A 21,503-nucleotide genomic window follows, 5' to 3' on the forward strand; every position below is an offset into this window, starting at 1 on the left:
ATCTCGTGTTTCTTTTCTCTTACCACACCCATTTCACTTTTAGACCTTTTCTCTCTATCTCTGTCTGTTTGTGTATCCCTCTCTCTCTCTCTCTCTCTCATTTTCTCTTTCCCTTGCTTGAAAGTCTAAGTAGAGGTTGATGATGTTACATTAATGACAATAAATTAAAACAAATTAGACATGTCGTCTATACTTGATAATACTATTCACTCTATTCAACCTGTCATGTCACATCACCAGATTAAGGAGCTACAGCACGAGCTAGCAGAGCTTGGTTCTGATGCATCCTCTCACTACGCGAGAGGTCTCTGCTTCATGCCTCATCTTCAATCACTGAGTCTGGGGAGTGTAAAGCTGAGTGATGAGTTCTACTCAACGATGGCCGATGAGGCATCAAAATCAAAGGTATACCCAAACACGGCTTGTATAGGAAACAATCATTTTTCTTTCCTAGTTTTGCATTCTTTTAACTGAACATACATGTATGTGGATAAAAAAAAATCACACTAACAAGAGAATTAAAAATAATTTATCTTCATTAGTTACTGTTATGCTCGTATCAATATAATACTTTTACAATACTGATTATAAGAAGCATGAGTCATGTGAATAGACTAGATTGGATAGTGTGAACATGCTGACAAGAAAAATGAACTATGTGAATAATTATTTATATAAATGTGTGGTTTAGAAAATAATTGATAGTTTGTCATTCGTTTGGAGGAGATATTTTATGTACGCTGTAGATAGAAAAAATAACATCTTTATTCTGATTGAACAGAAACACTCTTTCTTTTCCAACTTTTCATAATCACATTCGATTTTCTTCATCTCGTGTTTCTTTTCTCTTACCACACCCATTTCACTTTTGGCCTTTTTCTCTCTATCTCTGTCCCTCTTCTCTGTTTTTTTTCTCTCTCTCTCTCTCTCTCTCTTTCTCTTTCTCTTGCATTAAAAGACTAAGTGGAGGGTAAAATGATGTAACATTAATGACAATGAAAAATATTTCAATTAGACATCTATACTTGATATAACTATTCACTCTATTCAACCTGTCTTGTCACATCACCAGATTGAGGAGCTAGTGCACAAGAAAGCATATCTGGGTTCTGCTGCGTCCTCTCATTGCGCGAGAGGTCTCTGCTCAATGCCTCATCTTCGATCACTGATTCTGAACAGTATGGAGCTGAGTGATAAGTTCTACTCAACGATGGCCGATGAGGCATCAAAATCAAAGGTATACCCAAACACGATTTGTATTGGAAACATTTTTTTTCCCCCAATACTTTTGCAATCTTCAAACTGAACATAATTATGTCGATAAATGCTTTTCACATTAAAACAAAAAGAAGAAATAATTAATTGTCATTAGTCACAATTATCCTCATATCAATATAAAACTTGTACAATACTGATAATAAGAAATATTACATGTACACTGTAAATAGAAAGAAATAGCATCTTTATCATTCTGCTTGATCAGATACTTCCTTTCTTTTCTAACTATTCATAATTAATCACATTTGTTTGTCTTTCTTCATCTCTTCTTCATTGCTCTTACAACCCCCCCCCCCCCATTTTCCTTGGGCTTTTTAACCCCTCTCTCTCTCCATCTCTCTCTCCCTTCTTTTCTTTTTCCCTTCTTTTCTTTTCCCCTTACTTTAAAAGTCTATTTAGAGGTTAATGATGTTACATTAATGACAATTACAAATATTTAAATAAGACATGTCGTCTTTTCTTGATAATACTATTCACTCTTTTCAACCTGTCCTGTCACATCACCAGATTGAGAAGCTAAGGCACTTTGATGCAGATCTGGGTTCTGCTGCATCCTCTGATTACGCGAGAGGTCTCTGCTTCATGCCTCATCTTCAATCACTGGAGCTGTACAGAGTAGAGCTGAGTTATGAGTTCTACTCAACGATGGCCGATGAGGCATCAAACTCAAAGGTATACCCAAACACGATTTGTATTGGAATCATTTTTTTCCCCAATAGTTTTGCAAACTTCAAACTGAACACATGTGGATAAATGTTTTTCACATTTAAAAAAGAAATAGAAATCATTTTATTGTCAGTAGTCACTATTATGCTAATAACAATATAATTAACTTTCAATACTGATAATAAGAAGCATGAGTCATGTGAATATACTGGATTTTAATGTGATAATGATATCAATTCATATAAATGTATATGTTTAATGCAGGTTTCCTACAAATAGTACTTCGCATTATATATTTTTAGAAATTATTTAAATTCTGTCGATAGTTGCCAGTAATTGATTTTAAATGTGCATATAAATAGACTGATATAAATGCATATTTTTAAGCGCATATGATATCCTGTAGATAGGCCTAGTATTCCGCTTTTTTGTGTGTGGATTATTCATTGTCCCAATAAGATATTACATGCACAGTAGATACACAGATATAACATTTTATTTTGCTTGACAAGACAAGGTCTCCTTTTCAACTATTTAAGACATTTATTTGTTTTTTTTTGCTCGTACCACAGCAATGGCCCTTAGTTTTTTTTTTCTCTCTCTCTATCTCTCTTTCTCTCTCCCTTCTATTGGAAACGATTTCCTTCATAAGTTTCTATATTGCATTCTCCAAACTAAACATAATATTAATTCATCCTTTTTTTCAAAAATAATGTTTGGTTAATAGTCAAAGCCACGCTCATTATAAAAAAAGTTATCTGACCATGCTTTTAATCATGAAAGTAAATCATTTGAATAGAATTTACTTCAGTGTCATGATTATATAAATTCAATCGATTCTCACTCTCAGTCATTTGAGTCATTCTAGAATTTTTCTTTAAGGCCCGGTCACACATGGAGGACGCATGGGGAACGCACGGCCAACGCATTGGAAATTTGCAATTTTGGCCAGTGCGTTGTCGTGCGCCCAACTTTTGTCGTAGCTACAGCGAGCTGACACCAAATGCATAGCGTGTTGCTAGCGCGCTGAGCGCATACAGGGCGCATACAGGGCGCACACAGAGCGCACATGATAACAACTTCCACGAATGCACAGCGTGTTGCTAGCGCGCTGGACGAATGGTCCACGCATGCACCGCGTTCTACGACGCACGGCCAGCGCATTGGAAATCGGAAAAGGCCGTGTGCCTAACTTTTGTCATGATTTTGGAAAAGCTAGCGAGCTGACACAAAATGCACAGCGTGTAGCTAGCGCGCTGTGCGTATACAGGGCGTGTGCCCCGCGTATGTCTGGCGCTGGTCTAGCGCGCTCAACGCACGTCTGGCGTGCCTTTGGCGTGTACATTCATGCGTCGAGCTCCGCGCACACTTTTGAGCATGCTCAAAAAATCCCGACGCACACAGCGAATGACGACGAATGCATAGCGCTGGTCCGGCGTTGGTCCAGCGCGCTCGACGAACGAGTAACGAGTGATGACGCACGCCTAGCGAACGACAACGCACTGGCCAAAATTGGAAATTTTCCATGCGCCGGCCGTGCGTCCCGCATGCGTCCCCTCTGTGTGACCGGGCCTTTAGAACTACACATTATTTTCTTGTGATGATATTCATAGTTTGTGAATAGTCTCAAGGAGATATTACATGTACACTGTAGATGGAAAGAAATAACAATCTTTATTCTGCTTGAACAAACACTCTCTTGTTTTCTTCTAACTATTCTTAATTAATCACATTGGACTTTCTTCATCTCGTGTTTCTTTTCTCTTACCACACCCATTTCACTTTTGGACCTTTTCTCTCTATCTCTGACTCTGTCTGTTTGTCTATCCCTCTCTCTCTCTCTCCCTCTCTCATTTTCTCTTTCCCTTGCTTCAAAAGTCTAAGTAGAGGTTAATGATGTTACATTAAAAGTACTATTTCCCTTTTGCAAGCCAAAAAAATGAAAAATGAAAATTTGAAAAATAATACTAATTTAGAACTTCCCGGAAAAAAGGTGGGTGAAAATGTCTTCAAGTGGGAAAATAATGACTTTTAGTTGTCAAATCGACTTTAGGGCTATAGAGCCCAAAAGTAATAGTCTTGATTTTCAGACAATTGTACCGAATGGTCATACGTTTTATGCTGCGCAAAGATTCAATCAGTTTAATCTTGACCATCACAAGAAGTGGGTTATTGACGTAGACGAACGCTCATGTACCCTTTACAAAACTCTTTTCATGTATGTTATTACCAAGGAAGAAAAAAAGCCAGCCAGTCACTCATTAGTGTCTGACATTGAAGTCTAGCAAGTAAGCGGGTTTCCTTGCATAATTTGAATATGAGGACACTGCTAACGTTTAAATTTCACAGATAGGACATACATGACATATTCATAATTCCTGCAAAGTTTTACAGAATTTGAGGTTGGCTGCAAAAGGGACATAGTACCTTTAATAACATTAACAAATATTTAAATTAGACATGTCGTCGATACGTGATAATACTATTCACTCTATTCAACCTGTCCTGTCACATCACTAGATTGAGAAGCTAACGCACAGTGAAGCAGATCTGGGTTCTGCTGCATCCTCTCATTACGCAAGAGGTCTCTGCTCCATGCCTCATCTTCGATCACTGAGACTGGACATTGTGGAGCTGAGTGATGAGTTCTACTCAACGATGGCCTCTGAGGCATCAAAATCAAAGGTATACCCAAACACGATTTTTATTGGAACAATATTTATCCCCCAATAGTTTTGCAATCTTCAAACTGAACATATTTGGATAAATGTTTTTTTTACATTTAAAAAAGAAATAGACATCAATTTAGTATCATTAGTCACTATTTTGCTCATATCAACATAATAATCTTACAAAACTGATAATAAGAAGCATGAGTCATGTGAATAGACTTGATTTTAAAGTGATTATGATATCAATTCACATACATGCCTATTTTTAAAGCACATATCATATTAACTTTTCAGAAATATTCATAATTTGTCAATAGTCTCAAGGAGATATTACATGTACACCGTAGATGGAAATAAATAACAATCTTTATTCTACTTGAACAGACACTCTTTTTTTTTCTCCAACTATTCTTAATTAATCACATTGGACTTTCTTCATCTCGTGTTTCTTTTCTCTTACCACACCCATTTCACTTTTGGACCTTTTCTCTCTATCTCTGTCTGAGTATCCCTCTCTCTCTCTCATTTTCTCTTTCCCTTGCTTGAAAGTCTAAGTGGAGGTTGATGATGTTACATTAATGACAATAAATTAAAACAAATTAGACATGTCGTCTATACTTGATAATACTATTCACTCTATTCAACCTGTCATGTCACATCACCAGATTAAGGAGCTACAGCACGAGCTAGCAGAGCTTGGTTCTGATGCATCCTCTCACTACGCGAGAGGTCTCTGCTTCATGCCTCATCTTCAATCACTGAGTCTGGGGAGTGTAAAGCTGAGTGATGAGTTCTACTCAACGATGGCCGATGAGGCATCAAAATCAAAGGTATACCCAAACACGATTTGTATTGGAAACATTTTTTTTTCCCCAATAGTTTTGCAATCTTCAAACTGAACATAATTATGTCGATAAATGCTCTTCACATTAAAACAAAAAGAAGAAATAATTAATTGTCATTAGTCACAATTATCCTCATATCAATATAAAACTTGTACAATACTGATAATAAGAAGCATGAGTGAATAGACTAGATTTTAATGTCATAATGATACAAATTCATATAAATGTGTGTTTTTAAAGCATGTATCCTATGAATAGAATTTTGCATTTTGTTTTTAGAAATTATTTATAGTTTGTCAATAGTCTCAAAGAGATATTACATGTACACTGTAAATAGAAAGAAATAGCATCTTTTTCATTCTGTTTGATCAGATACTCCATTTCTTTTCTAACTATTCATAATTAATCACATTTGTTTGTCTTTCTTCATCTCATCTTCATTGCTTTTACAACCCCCCCATTTTCCTTGGGCTTTTTAACCCCTCTCTCTCTCTCCATCTCTCTCTCCCTTCTTTTCTTTTTCCCTTCTTTTCTTTTCCCCTTACTTTAAAAGTCTATTTAGAGGTTAATGATGTTACATTAATGACAATGACAAATATTTAAATAAGACATGTCGTCTTTTCTTGATAATACTATTCACTCTATTCAACCTGTCCTGTCACATCACCAGATTGAGGAGCTAAATCACCGGGAAGCAGATCTGGGTTCTGCTGCATCCTCTCATTACGCGAGAGGTCTCTGCTTCATGCCTCATCTTCGATCACTGTGTCTGTACAGTGTAGAGCTGAGTGATGAGTTCTACTTAACGATGGCCTCTAAGGCATCAAAATCAAAGGTATACTCAAACACGATTTGTATTGGAATCATTTTTTTCCCTAATAGTTTTGCAAACTTCAAACTGAAAACATGTGGATAAATGTTTTTCACATTTAAAAAAGAAATAGAAATCATTTTATTGTCAGTAGTCACTATTATGCTAATAACGATATATTTGACTTTCAGTACTGATAATAAGAAACATGAGTCATGTGAATATACTGGATTTTAATGTGATAATGATATCAATTCATATAAATGCATATGTTTAAAGCAGGTTTCCTACAAATACTACTTCGCATTATATATTTTTAGAAATTATTTAAATTTTGTCGATAGTCGCCAGAAATTGATTTTAAATGTGCATATAAATAGACTGATATAAACGCATATTTTTAAGCGCATATGATATCCTGTAGATAGGCCTAGTATTCCGCCTTTTTTGTGTGGATTATTCATTGTCCCAATAAGATATTACATGCACAGTAGACACACAGATATAACATTTTATTTTGCTTGACAAGACAAGGTCTCCTTTTTCAACTATTTAAGACATTTATTTGTCTTTTTTTGTTCGTACCACAGCAATGTCCCTTATTTTTTTTCTCTCTCTCTATCTCTCTCTCTCTCTCTATCTCTTTCTCTCTCCCTGCTATTGGAAACGATGTCCTTCATAAGTTTCTATATTGCATTCTCCAAACTAAACATAATATTAATTCATCCTTTTTTTCAAAATAATGTTTGGTTAATAGTCGAAACCACGCTCATTTTAAAACAGTTATCTGACCATGCTTTTAATCATGAAGGTAAAATCATTTGAATAGAATTGACTTCAGTGTCATGATTATATAAATTCAATCGATTCTCACATTCAGTCATTTGAGTCATTCTAGAATTTTTCTTTAGAACTACACATTATTTTTTCTTGTGATGATAGCTATATTTTTCAATTCACTTTAGATAACAATGGTCAAAGTGAAATCGGGTATAATGCAAAAACAAACACATCTTTTCTTAAATATATATATGGGAATAAACAAATGTGTATCATTCCGACAGGGGTAGCGTGACCGGGGTCAGGTTATGATACATCATCCCACAATTTGCAAAATTGAGACATGTGTCCTTCCTCCGACAGGAAGTGCCTTCTTCGAAGTGAACAAATGCCCCTCCCACGATAGGAAAATTTGCCCTCTTTGCTATCTACGTGTCCCTGGTTCATAGCCGTTTGTAAAAAAAAAATTATAAAAAACATATCCAAAATAGAAACAACAACAAAACTACGGACAAAACTAAACAAAAATAGTAAGAGGACATTTTTCTTTTTTTAATTTTTTTTTTGGACAAACAAAAAAACAAAACAATTACAACTCATAAGGGTTTTTTTTTCTTCAAAAAACATACACGTAAAAACAAAACTGAAGGAGGGGGGGGGGTTTAAGCCCCCCCCCCCCCCCCCCCCCCTGCGTACGCCCCTGGCTGTCAATACAAGAGCGAAGGCCAGGATGAGCAGATTGGTAGGGTACGATGAGAGAGTTGAGATACACTGGAGCTTTGTTTTGGATGCACTTGTAGACAACCGTCAGGATCTTGAACACAATGCGTTGCTTGATTGGAAGCCAATGTAGTTCTTTTATCAACGGGGCGACATGATTGCGCTTACGGGCCAAGTTTATCAGCTTTGCTGCAAGATTCTGAACCTTCTGGAGACGCGGTATTTGTAATGATATGATCCCATAAGATATCATTTTGATGTAATATCTTCCCACCGATACAATAGCTTAAGTACCTCTTTTGAAATACATCATGCCATGCATATTGAAATGCTTTCTAGTTTATTATAATTCCGGTACATTGTTTTCTTTAAACTGCAGCAGAAATTGAGACAACATAATCAGACTCAGTGAATGATAAAGTTACTGAGATGCAGATTCATCTGATATTAGCTATGATTTAAAATGGTGTTTATGTTAGTAAAGACAATAATTGGATCACATCGGGGATTTCACTTTGGTGTAAACTGATTTTGGATAAATTGTCTTGGCACAGATCCAGACGCTGAGTGTTAAGGATGTTTCCATGATGACTCCACGGAGACTACTCTCCATTCTCTCGCTACCACGCCTCCAGTCACTCACCTTGAGGGATATCAGACAAGTTGACATAGACGATGGAGAGACACTGGTTTGTATCTTTACTGTTCCAAGATTGAATTCAAAATCCTCTTTTTGCTCCAAGCTCAAAAGGAAGGCGTTCAGAAAAAAACCTGAAGAGACTAAATATGAATGATGAAAGAATTGCCAAAAGGATAGTGTATTTTGTTTTGAAATCAAGTTAAAACGACATACTATGGGTTGTTTAGAAAATCGATGGATGGTGTTATTTATCAAATATGTATACGTGCACTGTTCTAGTTTTTTCATCTTGGGATGAAGTTTAACATTGCACATATTTTTAAAGCTTGTTAAATATCATTTGATAAATGATTGCCATTTGTTATTTACCATGGAGAATCCTGTTGCTTATTTTCTTCATTATCAAATTCAGTAAAGTGAAGTCATTTGATTGATTTTTTTCGTTAGTCTAGGTGACCTTATAAACACTGAACTAATATCACAATAAAAAAAGATGATAATAAATACTAAAATCCCGTCATCTTCCACCGAAATGGAAGGATTAACCCTCGAATAATAATGTTGGTGGAAACAGACAAAATAAAGAAAAAATTTAACGAAGGTTTCAGAAAAAGCGGAAAAAGAATAAAAACATTAAGAAATTTTGGATGTCGATAATGGTAATGATATACAAAAACTCATATTGTCAATGCGATCATGATGTGTTATGCCATACAGAGAGAAATCCTCTTTTTATATTTTGTATCCAAAATACTGAAAAAAAGTCTCATGATAAACAAACCTCTATTTAAATGGAGGGCAATACACTTCAATATCATTTCTTACATCAGCATTGGTTTCCATTCATATCATATATAGTGAGCCTTTTTGCATCGCTCTTTCTTGTAGACTCGTCCAACCTCAGTAGATGAGCTTACTGTGGATGGTAAGCATGTGATCAGCCTGTGGAATCTTGGACTTCATACATCATGTCCCAGAGTGAAAAAACTCAAACTGAGCTACCAGAAAGAGGAGAATGTCTCATCAGACATCATTACAATGGCCTGCACTCCATTCTATCATCTAACTCACCTTCAAATCAAGGGAGATAAGTATCGATCATCTACTACACTGAATGATCCTGTGTCATTTTGTGATGCGGTAAAAACATCATGTCCTCAACTCACCAAGCTATCCTTTATGTGGATTAAACTGAAGAACGAGAAGGCAGCCGAGGTCATCCAACTCATGAAGACTCATCCACACCTGACAAGCATAGAGTGAGTCTCATTTGATTTACCAGGGTAACGATTTCCACTGTATAATCAAACTCTTACTTGTATTTATTGTGGAATGCATTTCGGTTTACCTTTTGCTGTGAGTTTCTTATCTTCATTTGCTACCTCTCTCTCTCTCTCTCTCTCGCCCACCCCCCCCCCCCTCCTTCCTCTCTCTATGTCCCTCTCGTTGAATTATTTTTCTTTCTCTTTTGTAAGTTCTCTTTGATTCCTGCCTTCCACTCTGTTTCCAGCATTTCCTCTCTTTCATTCTCCTTATCATTGCCTCTTTTGCTATCATACAATATAACTCTCTAAAAAGAGATGGTTTTAAGTTTTTTTTACGGAACGATACAAACCTGTATTAAGCATATATCTTATGCCGTATGCTTTCATGGTAATTATAAAAATGGGATACCTGATTATGTTTGATCTCATAAGAGGAAAACTAGTGTTGATTTAACACAGTTGGTTCTTGATATCAAAAGGAAATTGAATTGGCAAAATACTCTGCCCAACTAGCAACGTATCTTTATTGTCACTGAATTTGATTTCATTCGGGGTCAGCGGTAGCTGCATTAAGGTTTTGAAATGAATCTCAGATGGTTAAGAAAGTGCATACATGAGTGGGTTGTCTAAAAGATTAGATGATGGGGTGCTGAATAGGGGATTTATCAATAGTTGATCTCATGATCTCTTCATTTTAGGTATCAATATGATTTTCTTATTATAAATGTAAATCAATACTTTATCTCCTACATACACAACTTTGATACCATGGTTATTTGCAGTCATGCAATATAAATACAGGGCAACATTATGCAAGGTTGGATGTGTAATTGTAATCTATTCTCACACCACATAGCTAGCATACATATCTGATGGCTTTTTAAGAGAGTGTCGTTCGTCAGGTTTGTTCAAAAGATCATGAATTGAGCCCCCGAAATGTACTGTTTTATTACTATAGGCTACGGAGGTGTCCTACCAACACGGGTCTGGATCCATTGGTTTCTGAGGTGAACAGTGAAGGCAAGCTGACTGTCACCGTGGAGCATACTTGGGTAAGATATACAACTAGATAAAATGGCCATCCTCCGATTGATTCTTCTCCCTTTTTCTGACAATCCATTGATTCAAAGTAGGCTGTTTTTTTAATTATCCATATTTAACTCCGCCCAATCGGTACTTAAGAATAAAAAATGCACATATTTTAAGCTGTCTTTTATGTGTTTATTCTGGCCTCATTAAAATTTTCATGTCTAACAATAGGTTTGTTCTTGATCTGTGAAATGATATCCGAAAACTGAAATATAACAAACAACAAACATAGAGAAAAAGACTCTTCACAACTATATGAACATTTTTAGTGAAAAAGTACTTTTCCTTCACTTGCATGATGTATAAGGCAAAAACGCTTATCGTACTTTGTTCTCTTTAAAAAAAAAGCGATATGACCTTAATATCTGATAAAAAGATGGAAAATGTCCATTATCTATATAGGTCTAATTGAAGAAATGTTTTAAGTTATCATGTAGCATGCATCTTAGCAAAACTAAACTCCACTCAGCAAGGTGACAAAAGGTAGATAGATAAAACATGCTTTTTACAATAATGCAATATCCGTGAGTTCTATTTTTTTTCTTCTGTACATGTTAAAGATGAATAATGTTGTTTGTGGCCTGCATTTTTTAATAATCAAACTGCCTGTATATTCTCACTTCTGGAAATAAAAGCAACAACAAATAACATTTCATGAAGCAATGATGTCATTAAGATGGGTGATAGGTACGGAGTGTAGTCCTATATGTGTCCCCTCTTCCTCTGCCTGCTACCTTGGTTATGATAGTGACATCATGTGTCAAATATTCCCTGCCTGAAATGTAATACTTGTAGTACCTTTCGGGGAAGAATACCTCACTAATGTCTACAAATACTCTAGAATTATTAGGGCCTGTGTAATCAATTTTAAATCTAATTTTGGTTTTACTAAAGTAAATGATATCCTAGCATATGATCATTATATAATATCGGATGGCTTTGAGTGTGATACAAGAATATATTGCTCAAGCTATGACAATATTGGACAAGTCAAAGATGATATATTGTCACGAATTTGGTTTCATTTCGTAGATAGCTATTTCGGCGTAGTAGTAGCTGTCTGTCGCGAAGCGACAATGACCGCCTTCATTTTCACTTTACAGCTGTTCTCCATACAGCTCGCTGGCCTGCAGCAGTTGTCCAAGTCTTGGTTTCAATTTGCCTCCGCTTAAGGTTCCTCTTGATCGTGTCCTTGTAGCGAAGCCGTGGACGACCAATCCCTCTTTCGCCAGCGGGTAGTTGCGAGAATAGTACTTGCTTTGGTAACCTCTCAGAGGGCATCCTGATGACATGGCCTGTCCATCGTAGGTTCTTCCTGATGAGCAGGTCCTCCATAGAAGGAAGGTTTGCTCGCTCTAGTACCTCTTTGTTGGTCACCTTGTCCTTCCAACTGATTCTCATGATTGCTCGAAGGTGTCTCATCATGAACGCGTGAAGTTTCTTTACTTGACTTGTGTAGAGAGTCCAGCTTTCCGCACCGTAGATGGCGTAATTCAAGTTAAATAAACGATGGTATAGTCACGTGTCAATTTCAAGAATGTTTGATCGTGCATGTTTTCGACAGTTTTAGTCTCATTCCTTTTCTACCATGAATAATTACTTGTTTTCTTCTGTTTAGTTTTATAGATTAAAACTAGTGCTTTCATTTGATATATGGTTTGTTTCAATCTGATATTGGAAAATGAAGTTATATCAATGTTTCTGTAATTCTTGGAAACCTAACGAGAATAACAAATGTCTAAGAAATGTATATATAAATCAAGTGTTCATGATATTCCTGTCATGGTCTACATGATTGCCGTCGCCCACCGGGCACACTTACACTGTAAGGTGATCAGACTATGTTTGGATATTTGCCCAATAAATGTTGCGTGCAAACGAAGTGATTGAAATGATCGTTTGCATGTCTTTCCATAAGGAAGCCTAAGATTGATTTCTGATCTTAGGTGACGACCATGGTTAGGATCTAGGTTGTGTTTGTTGGGTCTTTTGCGTTCTAGCATTAGACGATACCAGGGATTGCTCTTTCGGTGGTCTGGAGTAGACGGCTGGTAGGGATTTACTGCGTAGCAGAGCCAGTGGCATGGTCGAGTAAGCTGACTGTACAAAGACAGACGGTCTGGTTGTTTGAAGGTGCATGCATGAAGCAAACTGGTGCGGCCAATGGAAGTTGCATGCACAAGCAGACTGGTATAGACGTCTGAAAGGTGCATGAAGCAAACTGGTGCGGCCAATTGGAGTTGCATGCACAAGCAGACTAGTATAGACGTTTGAAAGGTGCAGACGCGGACTGGTTTAGTCGGCTGGTGGTACACGACGGTACAACGGTTGGTAGAAGACGGTGGTGAAGTACAGACCTGTAAACGGTCTGGTAGTGTCGACTGGACGGTGGTCGAGAGGTGGTGCAAGGTCAACGGGGCAGTATATCTCTGCCAAACGGATCCACGGCGAAATTGGTACCGGACTAGAAAAACATACCAGCAGAAGGCATCCTGACAAGATAAGCTGCTGGGGAGTATTCGACAGAGCTCCGATTTCGTTACATGTGGTGTCAGAAGTGGGATCCAGTGACAATGGCACAAGGAAGAAATAGGCAGAATCGACCAACGCCAGGAGAAATAATGAAGCACTTAGAAAGGAGTATGACAGAAGTAGATCAAATGATGGAGCAACTACGTGCTTCGATGAGTCAGGTACCAGTTGCAGACCCAGAACCAGGCCGCCAGGAAGCATTTCCCCCAACTCTGAGTGGACAAACTGCATCAGGACCAACTGCAGATTCACAGATGCCAGCGGCACAGCGGGTTAGATTTAGTTCAACGCCCCGAGAACAAAGTAGACGGCTGCCCAGTGCAGGAACTGGAGTTCATATTACACCACCGCTTTTCTCTCCACCTATGCATGATGTGGGGAGGGCAAATGATGCATTAATCGGCAGACGATTATGGTACCAGACAGATTTGACGGTCGCAGTCCTGTCGAGGATTACTTGCACCATTTTGAGGCATGTGCTGGAGTAAACAGATGGACCAAAGTAGAAGCAGTGCAGTTTCTTGCTGCAAGTTTGAGAGGATCTGCTGTGAAGTTGTTAACCCAACAGCCTGGAATGGATTTGACATACGACGAGTTGGTATACAGACTCATGAACCGGTTTGGTCTTGGAGGTAAAGCTGAGGTATACCTAGCAGAGTTGAGACAGCGTCGTCGGCAACCAAAGGAAAGTCTCCAGGAATTAGGACAAACGATACGGGAGCTGTGTGCATTGTCCTACCCCGAGTTCGATGAAAAAAGACAAGACCGACTAGCGCGCGGGCATTTTCTGGATGCCGTAGTAACACCAGAAATAAGAGAAGGATTGTTCCGTGCTCAACCTCGCACGCTTGATGATGCCGTGGAAGCAGCTTTAAATACAGAGGCCTTCCTGAGGATGGAGGGTCAGAGAAACGAAGTGAAGCGTTCAACCACGTACAGTCGATCACTGGAAGAGTGTGAGGTTTCAGCCATCCGAGAACAGCAACCAAGGAATCCTACTATCAATGAGATAGTAAAGAAGGTATTAGATGCCTTAGACATGAGAAATGGGAGGAATACGATTAAACCAGATGTACCAGATAGGAGACCGGAACAAACCATGCCAACTAAAGTCTCGGAACGGGAAGATAACCGGTGTTTCAACTATAATGAATTGGGACACTGGAGGAACCAATGTCCTTATCCAAGGAAAGTTAGGGGAGGAACAGCACCACCACCAGCAAGGAAAGCAAATACAAACATGCAGTGGGCAACTGCAAATGGGATGACAGATGAAGAGGAGCAGACCAGAGTTGGTTCGTCTCAGGATCCTAACAGGAAAGGACTTTTCCTGGAAGGGAAAATCAATGGACAGTCCTTGAAATTACTGATCGACACCGGAGCCACCAACACTTTGATTTCAGATAAGGTGTTTGACCAGATAGAGGATAATAGAAGACCTGAGTTATTACCAGTGACCAGCGTGGTACTACAAGCAGATGGGACCCCGTTGAGGACCAGAGGTAAATCAAGGCTGGAAGTGCAGATCGGAGATTCACTTGTCACTACAATGGTTACTGTGGCCAGCCTCAAGAACGAAGGCATTCTTGGGCTAGATTTCCTAGTTCAAATTAATGCCGTACTTGACTGCCAGAAGATGGAATTGAGGACCGAATGGGGCATAATTCCATGCCTAGATAGTGAAGGAGAATCATTCTGTAGAAGGATAGTAGCGGGGGAGGAATACTCAATTCCTCCAGGACACGAAATGGTGCTAGCAAACAGAGTAACAGGTGAAAAGATAGCACTGTGTGAAGGACTGGTAGAATCTCCTGTGAACCCAACCGAGTTATGGAAAAAGGGACCCATCGTTGCCAGATCTGTCGTGAAGGCAGATGAAGATGTGTTAATTGCCTGTCAGGGTGTTCAATTCAACAAGGGAACAGGGGATCACAAAGGCAGGCACTGCCATTGCCTCATTGTCAGCGCTGGAAGAAGTGGGCACAGAAATGTGCAATCAGACGATGCCCATTGAAACCAGTGCAAGCAGAAACATGCCACCCGACAAGCAGGGAGACAAGGACGTTGATGCCCGACGTACGACTACCCACTTCTTTCAATGTGACTCTTGTACCAAAAGTTATGAGAAGAAAGACTCTTTGCAAAGACACAAGCGAGAAGTGCATATCCTGAAGTATCGTTGCGACCAATGCGATTATGGCACGGGTAGGAAGACGGAGATGGAGCGGCATCAGGGAGCCCACGATGTAGCTGTGGTTCCCGTGAGAAAACACAGCTTAACACCTGTTTCTTCGCCAAGATGCAAACCCACTTCCACGCCAATAACAGGGACGTCTGAAAAAACTGATGCATCGTGGCGTCATGTAAGAATGGACTGGCGGTCGCCGCCACGTGATGATCCAAGATTGGACCGACCCCGAGGGAGGTCACCACGTCGATCGTTACCGCTCATCGCGACGAAAATCCAAATCGCCCCAAAGAGACCTGACGAAATCGTCATGTCAAAAGACCCCGGAGTCTCCACAGCATGATGGATCGGAAGCTTCCCCTCGACATAGCCGACAATCTACGCCCGAACCAGGAGAAGAGTTGGATAACGACGAAAGGTCCCCTTCACCACTTAACTTGCGATATTCATCTAGGAAAATGGCGTCGGAGACTGCATGGGCTAGTGAGTGGACTGAAATTGCTAGTAAGAATGCTGAAACTCAAACTGACACTGATAGTTCTCGTTAAAGAATTCAGTCAGTACTGCATGAACTTAGAACCGCTGGTTCCGGTGGGAAGGATACCTAGATGCCCATGGACGTTATTTTCTGTAAATGTGTTATATGCAGTTTGTAGATTGTTGTTAGATATCGCTCGGGGATCGAGCTAAGGAAAATCAGGGAGTTGTGTCACGAAATTGGTTTCATTTCGTAGATAGCTATTTCGGCGTAGATGGCGTAATTCAAGTTAAATAAACGATGGTATAGTCACGTGTCAATTTCAAGAATGTTTGATCGTGCATGTTTTCGACAGTTTTAGTCTAATTACTTTTTTACCATGAATAATTACTTGTTTTCTTCTGTTTAGTTTTATAGATTAAAACTAGTGCTTTCATTTGATATATGGTTTGTTTCAATCTGATATTGGAAAATTAAGTTATATCAATGTTTATGTAATTCTTGGAAACCTAACGAGAATAACAAATGTCTAAGAAATGTGTATATAAATCAAGTGTCTCTAGTGTCAATGAGTTTCCTGTCATAGTCTACATGATTGCCGTCGCCCACCGGGCACACTTACACTGTAAGGTGATCAGACTATGTTGGGATATTTGCCCAATAAATGTTGCGTGCAAACAAAGTGATTGAAATGATCGTTTGCATGTCTTTCCATGAGGAAGCCTAAGACTGATTTCTGATCTTAGGTTGTGTTTGTTGGGTCTTTTGCGTTCTAGCATTAGACGATACCAGGGATTGCTCTTTCGGTGGTCTGGAGTTAGACGGCTGGTAGGGATTTACTGCGTAGCAGAGCCAGTGGCATGGTCGAGTAAGCTGACTGTACAAAGACAGACGGTCTGGTTGTTTGAAGGTGCATGCATGAAGCAAACTGGTGCGGCCAATCAGGGACGTGATAGAGAAGGACTGGAATCAAGCCGCTCTCCTTTGACCCCATGCTCCAAGCCGCCGAAAAGTTATGCGCTAATCTGCAACTGTTGACCAGGTGGTGAGATAAATGAGCGCATGAAATTTCAGGGGTTAGAATTCCTACATCAGAAAATGGTATCACTGCAACTGTTCGCTGTCCCTTTCAATGATTTCTCATCCATTGTTGAATGTGTAAAGAGTAGAACAAGCGAACACAAACTTGCGTACTTTCATCCTTTTTTAAACTTGAAAAATACAAAAAACACGCGAAAACACGCATTAGCAAACTTAATGTTATTGAAGATTGTAAATCATGGATCAAATAACGGGACATTAAAGCATGCACAAATTAGCGCATCATCCTAAAATATTGAGTTTTTGACAGGATGTAATTTTTCTTTTACCAACTCTGGCACGCAAATTAAAGGAAGGACGGAGTTCTAAATTTGAAAATTTGTTTGATGCACTATTCCCAATAAAATCCCCATATAAAGTTTTTGATTTACACTGAAATTTTGCCGGTAATTTAATATTTTGTAATAAATGTAAAACTGGTGCCTGGCTTCCGAAAGTCTCCGCAGTGGAAGCGCGGTTCGGAGCATGGAACTTCAAAGCCAAGTGGAATGTTACACATCCCATTGTTACGCTTTAGAACTCAAGAATGCGTTTGAATAAATTACAAGAGTTTCGCCTCCTTTTCTTTCACCTCCCTGGGCCAATGGAAGTTGCATGCACAAGCAGACTGGTATAGACGTCTGAAAGGTGCATGAAGCAAACTGGTGCGGCCAATTGGAGTTGCATGCACAAGCAGACTAGTATAGACGTTTGAAAGGTGCAGAAGCGGACTGGTCGGCTGGTGGTACACGACGGTACAACGGTTGGTAGAAGACGGTGGTGAAGTACAGACCTGTAAACGGTCTGGTAGTGTCGACTGGACGGTGGTCGAGAGGTGGTGCAAGGTCAACGGGGCAGTATATCTCTGCCAAACGGATCCACGGCGAAATTGGTACCGGACTAGGAAAACATACCAGCAGAAGGCATCCTGACAAGATAAGCTGCTGGGGAGTATTCGACAGAGCTCCGGTGTCGTTACAATATATTTGTGTATCACACAAAAACAAAGCCAAACAATATTATTATGATCATTATTAGGCTGAATAGCGAAATAACAAAATTTTACTTACCTCAGTAAATATTTCTTTTTTGTGTGTCATATCGATATCAATAGTTAAAGTTCCCGGATAACTGAGCAATACAAAAACAATATTGGTCAGTCATCCGGGTACTGCGCTAAAGAAATAGAATACACTGATTTATTGTACCACTTGGAAGCCTTATATAGATATTAATTATCAATATCTCTCCAATTTGAATATACATGTATGATTGAATCCATTAGGCCTAACAACTAAATGTAGTATTGCCCTTACTGGCCTTTAGGTGCCAGCACCTGGGTCAGTCGGTCATTTTTTTTTTTTTTTTTTTTTTTTTTTTTTTTTTGGGGGGGGGGGGGGGTTGCTTTTTTCCCTCTTTGCCTGATATTTCTCAGTTTTGAATGCTTTAATACATGTGTTTCAGCGACATCATTTCATTCATATCTTTTCACCTCATAATAAACCATGGTCTACAATGTTGTGTTGAGACAACACTCTCTGCTTCCCAGCTGATGAAGTTATTTTCAACTACCTGTAAAACTTGCTAGCAATGTGAAGATTGTTGACAAATTTGACAGGTAGTCCCGGGCACAAAGTGGTCTCTTTACTAACCAAAGAAGGGACCGAAACTGACACAGAAAAAGACAGCCTGACAGTTTTGCATACAAGAGGTTCAAATCACTATTACAAATTTTTGTATTTAAACTGGCCTACTTCATAGAATATGCTCTTCATTAATGTTTCAGCTCTAGGGATTGTTCCCAGTGTACACTTTTTGAGTCTGAAATGAGTCAAATCTGACAAGAAATTCAAACAATTGAAATACATAAATGTTTGATCTCACTGCATGGTATATACAAATACACGAGGATAGGGTCTATTTATTTATGCTAGCAAGATTTTGAAACTAGGGCAGAACACTAGTGAGAATTTGGGAATAATTTGATGATTTTAAGCATTTATATCCCATTTAAACAAACAAAATACATAATTTTTTCTTCATTGAATATTTTTTTTTTTTTTAAAGTAATAAAAAGCCGACCGTAGATTTTTAACATTTTTGGGTCGGTCGCAAAGGGCGATACCACAATACAACAAAGGCCTTACCTTTTAGTTACTGACTGAAGGTTAAATGAAATTAGACAAACATCTCTAAAAATGATTGTAAATGATCTATTCATTAACACAAATATATGAAATCTGACAAAACAAAAATTACAATCTCCGGAAGATTAAATTTATTAATTTAATTCACAATATCAGAGAAATTACAATTGCCAAATTTAAAAACAAATCATCCATTGTTTCTTTGAATGGTACTTTTTATATTCTTTTCATTTACACCTAGTTTATATATGTTTAAATGATTTCTTGTATTCTTATATAGCGGTGATGAATGGGAAGATAATGCTCGAGTGATATGTGGTTGCGCCATCAAGCAACAACGTCAAGTAACAACGTATCAACGTTTTGTACACGTTGGAAGCTAGCTGACCCTCATCAGACCATGTGATGGCAGCAGACTACTACGGCCTTGAAAATGAAACCTGTCGAATGTGGACGTAACCAGGCTACCCAAATAACTAATTACTACTGAAGGATCATTAGAGTTAACATGTATGGAATACAGTATCTTAAGCAATTATTGATTATACTCTGTCTGTCTTGATACTTTTCATTTTAATTTATGCAAAAGTTGACTCCCTGTACAATATGTATTTTAGTTTTGTATATGTTTATATATGTTTATATTTTAATTTTTGTTTGTAAACTGAACATTTTCAGCCTGCAAGCTGCTTGTTTGATGTATTTTTGCAATAAACCAAACCAATTCAATGAATATAACTCCAAGATAAACAAAGATTCGACGCCTTGTGTGCTCTCAACATTCAATATAATAAAAAAAAGAGGTTTCCTGGTGATGGAAATAGGATGGATTATTATGTTAAATCAATCTATACAATACAACCTACAGCATACAATATACAGCCTACAAACAGCAAGCTATGTTAGGCATCTTCATTTCCTCATTTCCAATCTTACTTTTAAAGTCCTTAATTTACAAGTAACTACCAAAAAATCAAAGTGATTTGATATATTTTATGAACTTACATGTATTCAAAATACGTCTGTACTGTTACTATCATTACATTTCTTGTAAATAAAGCTAAAAATGTGTAACCTGAAATATGAAATATGAAAAGAACCAAACTGAACCAAAGTGGATTTGAACAAATCCAAACTCTCTGTTGATTGTTTAATACCAACTCCAACTGGTTTGAGTTTTCTCATATTGGCTATACTGTAATGATGATTATAATATAATGCATTGCACAATCATAACAAGGTCATCAGGAATCTAATCCGTAAGGTTCTTTTGATATATCCTTCATCACGGTGATACATGTATTCTGTAAGAATTCAAAGGAGCTTTCCTGTATACCAGGATTTATTTCATTGTCTACGGGTAAAGTAATTTGTATCAACTTTTTCCTGTTTAACCGACAATACATCCATTATCAAGAAAGATTGTTGATAATATTGAGTGTAGAAAGTGTATACTTGATCTAGACAAGTTTTAGTCTTATTTCTGTTGTATCCAATAAATTCTTGCTTTTGATATTGAACATGTTTTTCTAACTTTAATCAAATGGTTTGGAAAATGGCGTTTGATGGAACACTTCTCTCGATTTACAGGATTATTGTTGTTTTATTTAGTATCATTAGACTGTGTATCTATTTCCCATCACAATGATGCAATGTAAGTTATGTTTATATTCGTCTGTGATCAGTAGATCTGAATAGGATATAGACCAATGTAATAGCTTATAGGTTGCCAAAGGTTTATTCTTATATACAATGACCATTTCTTTCAATTTCTATTTCAAACATCCATTGCTCCTGTACAGTGTTTTTACCATTACATAATATCAATGTTTACTCTATTATAAATATATGTTCATTTATGTCTATATTGTAATGATTGTTTCCATTATTACCTGAGTTGTAATGATTTACCAGTTTGTGTGCAGTACACCTAAATATGGGAAATAGAAGTGGAATCTTGCAACGTGTGTTATGTTATATTCTCTTTGTTCGAGCTGTATTTATTTAAAGCATTGTTGATCTTGCCTTGATAAAATCTGGAATCATCTAAAAGCAAAGTGTGAATCCCTCTTTTTGTTATATTTCCAATGTTCATCGATTTGCAGGACTGCTGTAACGCGTTATTGATATCTGGAATGTATTGACTATGTAAATATATATATATATATATATATATACATGTATACTGTTCTCAGCTGAGGAATCACATTGCATTCATTCACGTCTTTCCACAAACGTTTTTTTATATCTGAATTTATTTTTGCAAATGTATATAAGAGTATATATTTTTGTATGTGAATAAAGTGTAAACA

General features: G+C 37.9%; 1 protein-coding gene across 1 annotated transcript; it reads left to right on the forward strand.

Moving 5' to 3' along the window:
• Positions 1 to 225: 225 nt before the first annotated feature.
• Positions 226 to 21,503, forward strand: LOC115921422. Its single transcript, XM_030978889.1, has 9 exons — positions 226 to 348; positions 1,073 to 1,237; positions 1,786 to 1,950; positions 4,465 to 4,629; positions 6,132 to 6,296; positions 8,327 to 8,461; positions 9,301 to 9,671; positions 10,636 to 10,729; positions 19,472 to 21,503. Exons 1-9 carry the CDS (start codon positions 226 to 228, stop codon positions 19,475 to 19,477), a joined length of 1,389 nt encoding a protein of 462 aa, XP_030834749.1. The 3' UTR covers positions 19,478 to 21,503.

The sequence above is a fragment of the Strongylocentrotus purpuratus genome, unplaced genomic scaffold, assembly GCF_000002235.5.
Source record: "Strongylocentrotus purpuratus isolate Spur 01 unplaced genomic scaffold, Spur_5.0 spur5_scaffold_1, whole genome shotgun sequence".
NCBI classification, from domain to species: Eukaryota; Metazoa; Echinodermata; class Echinoidea; order Camarodonta; family Strongylocentrotidae; genus Strongylocentrotus; species Strongylocentrotus purpuratus.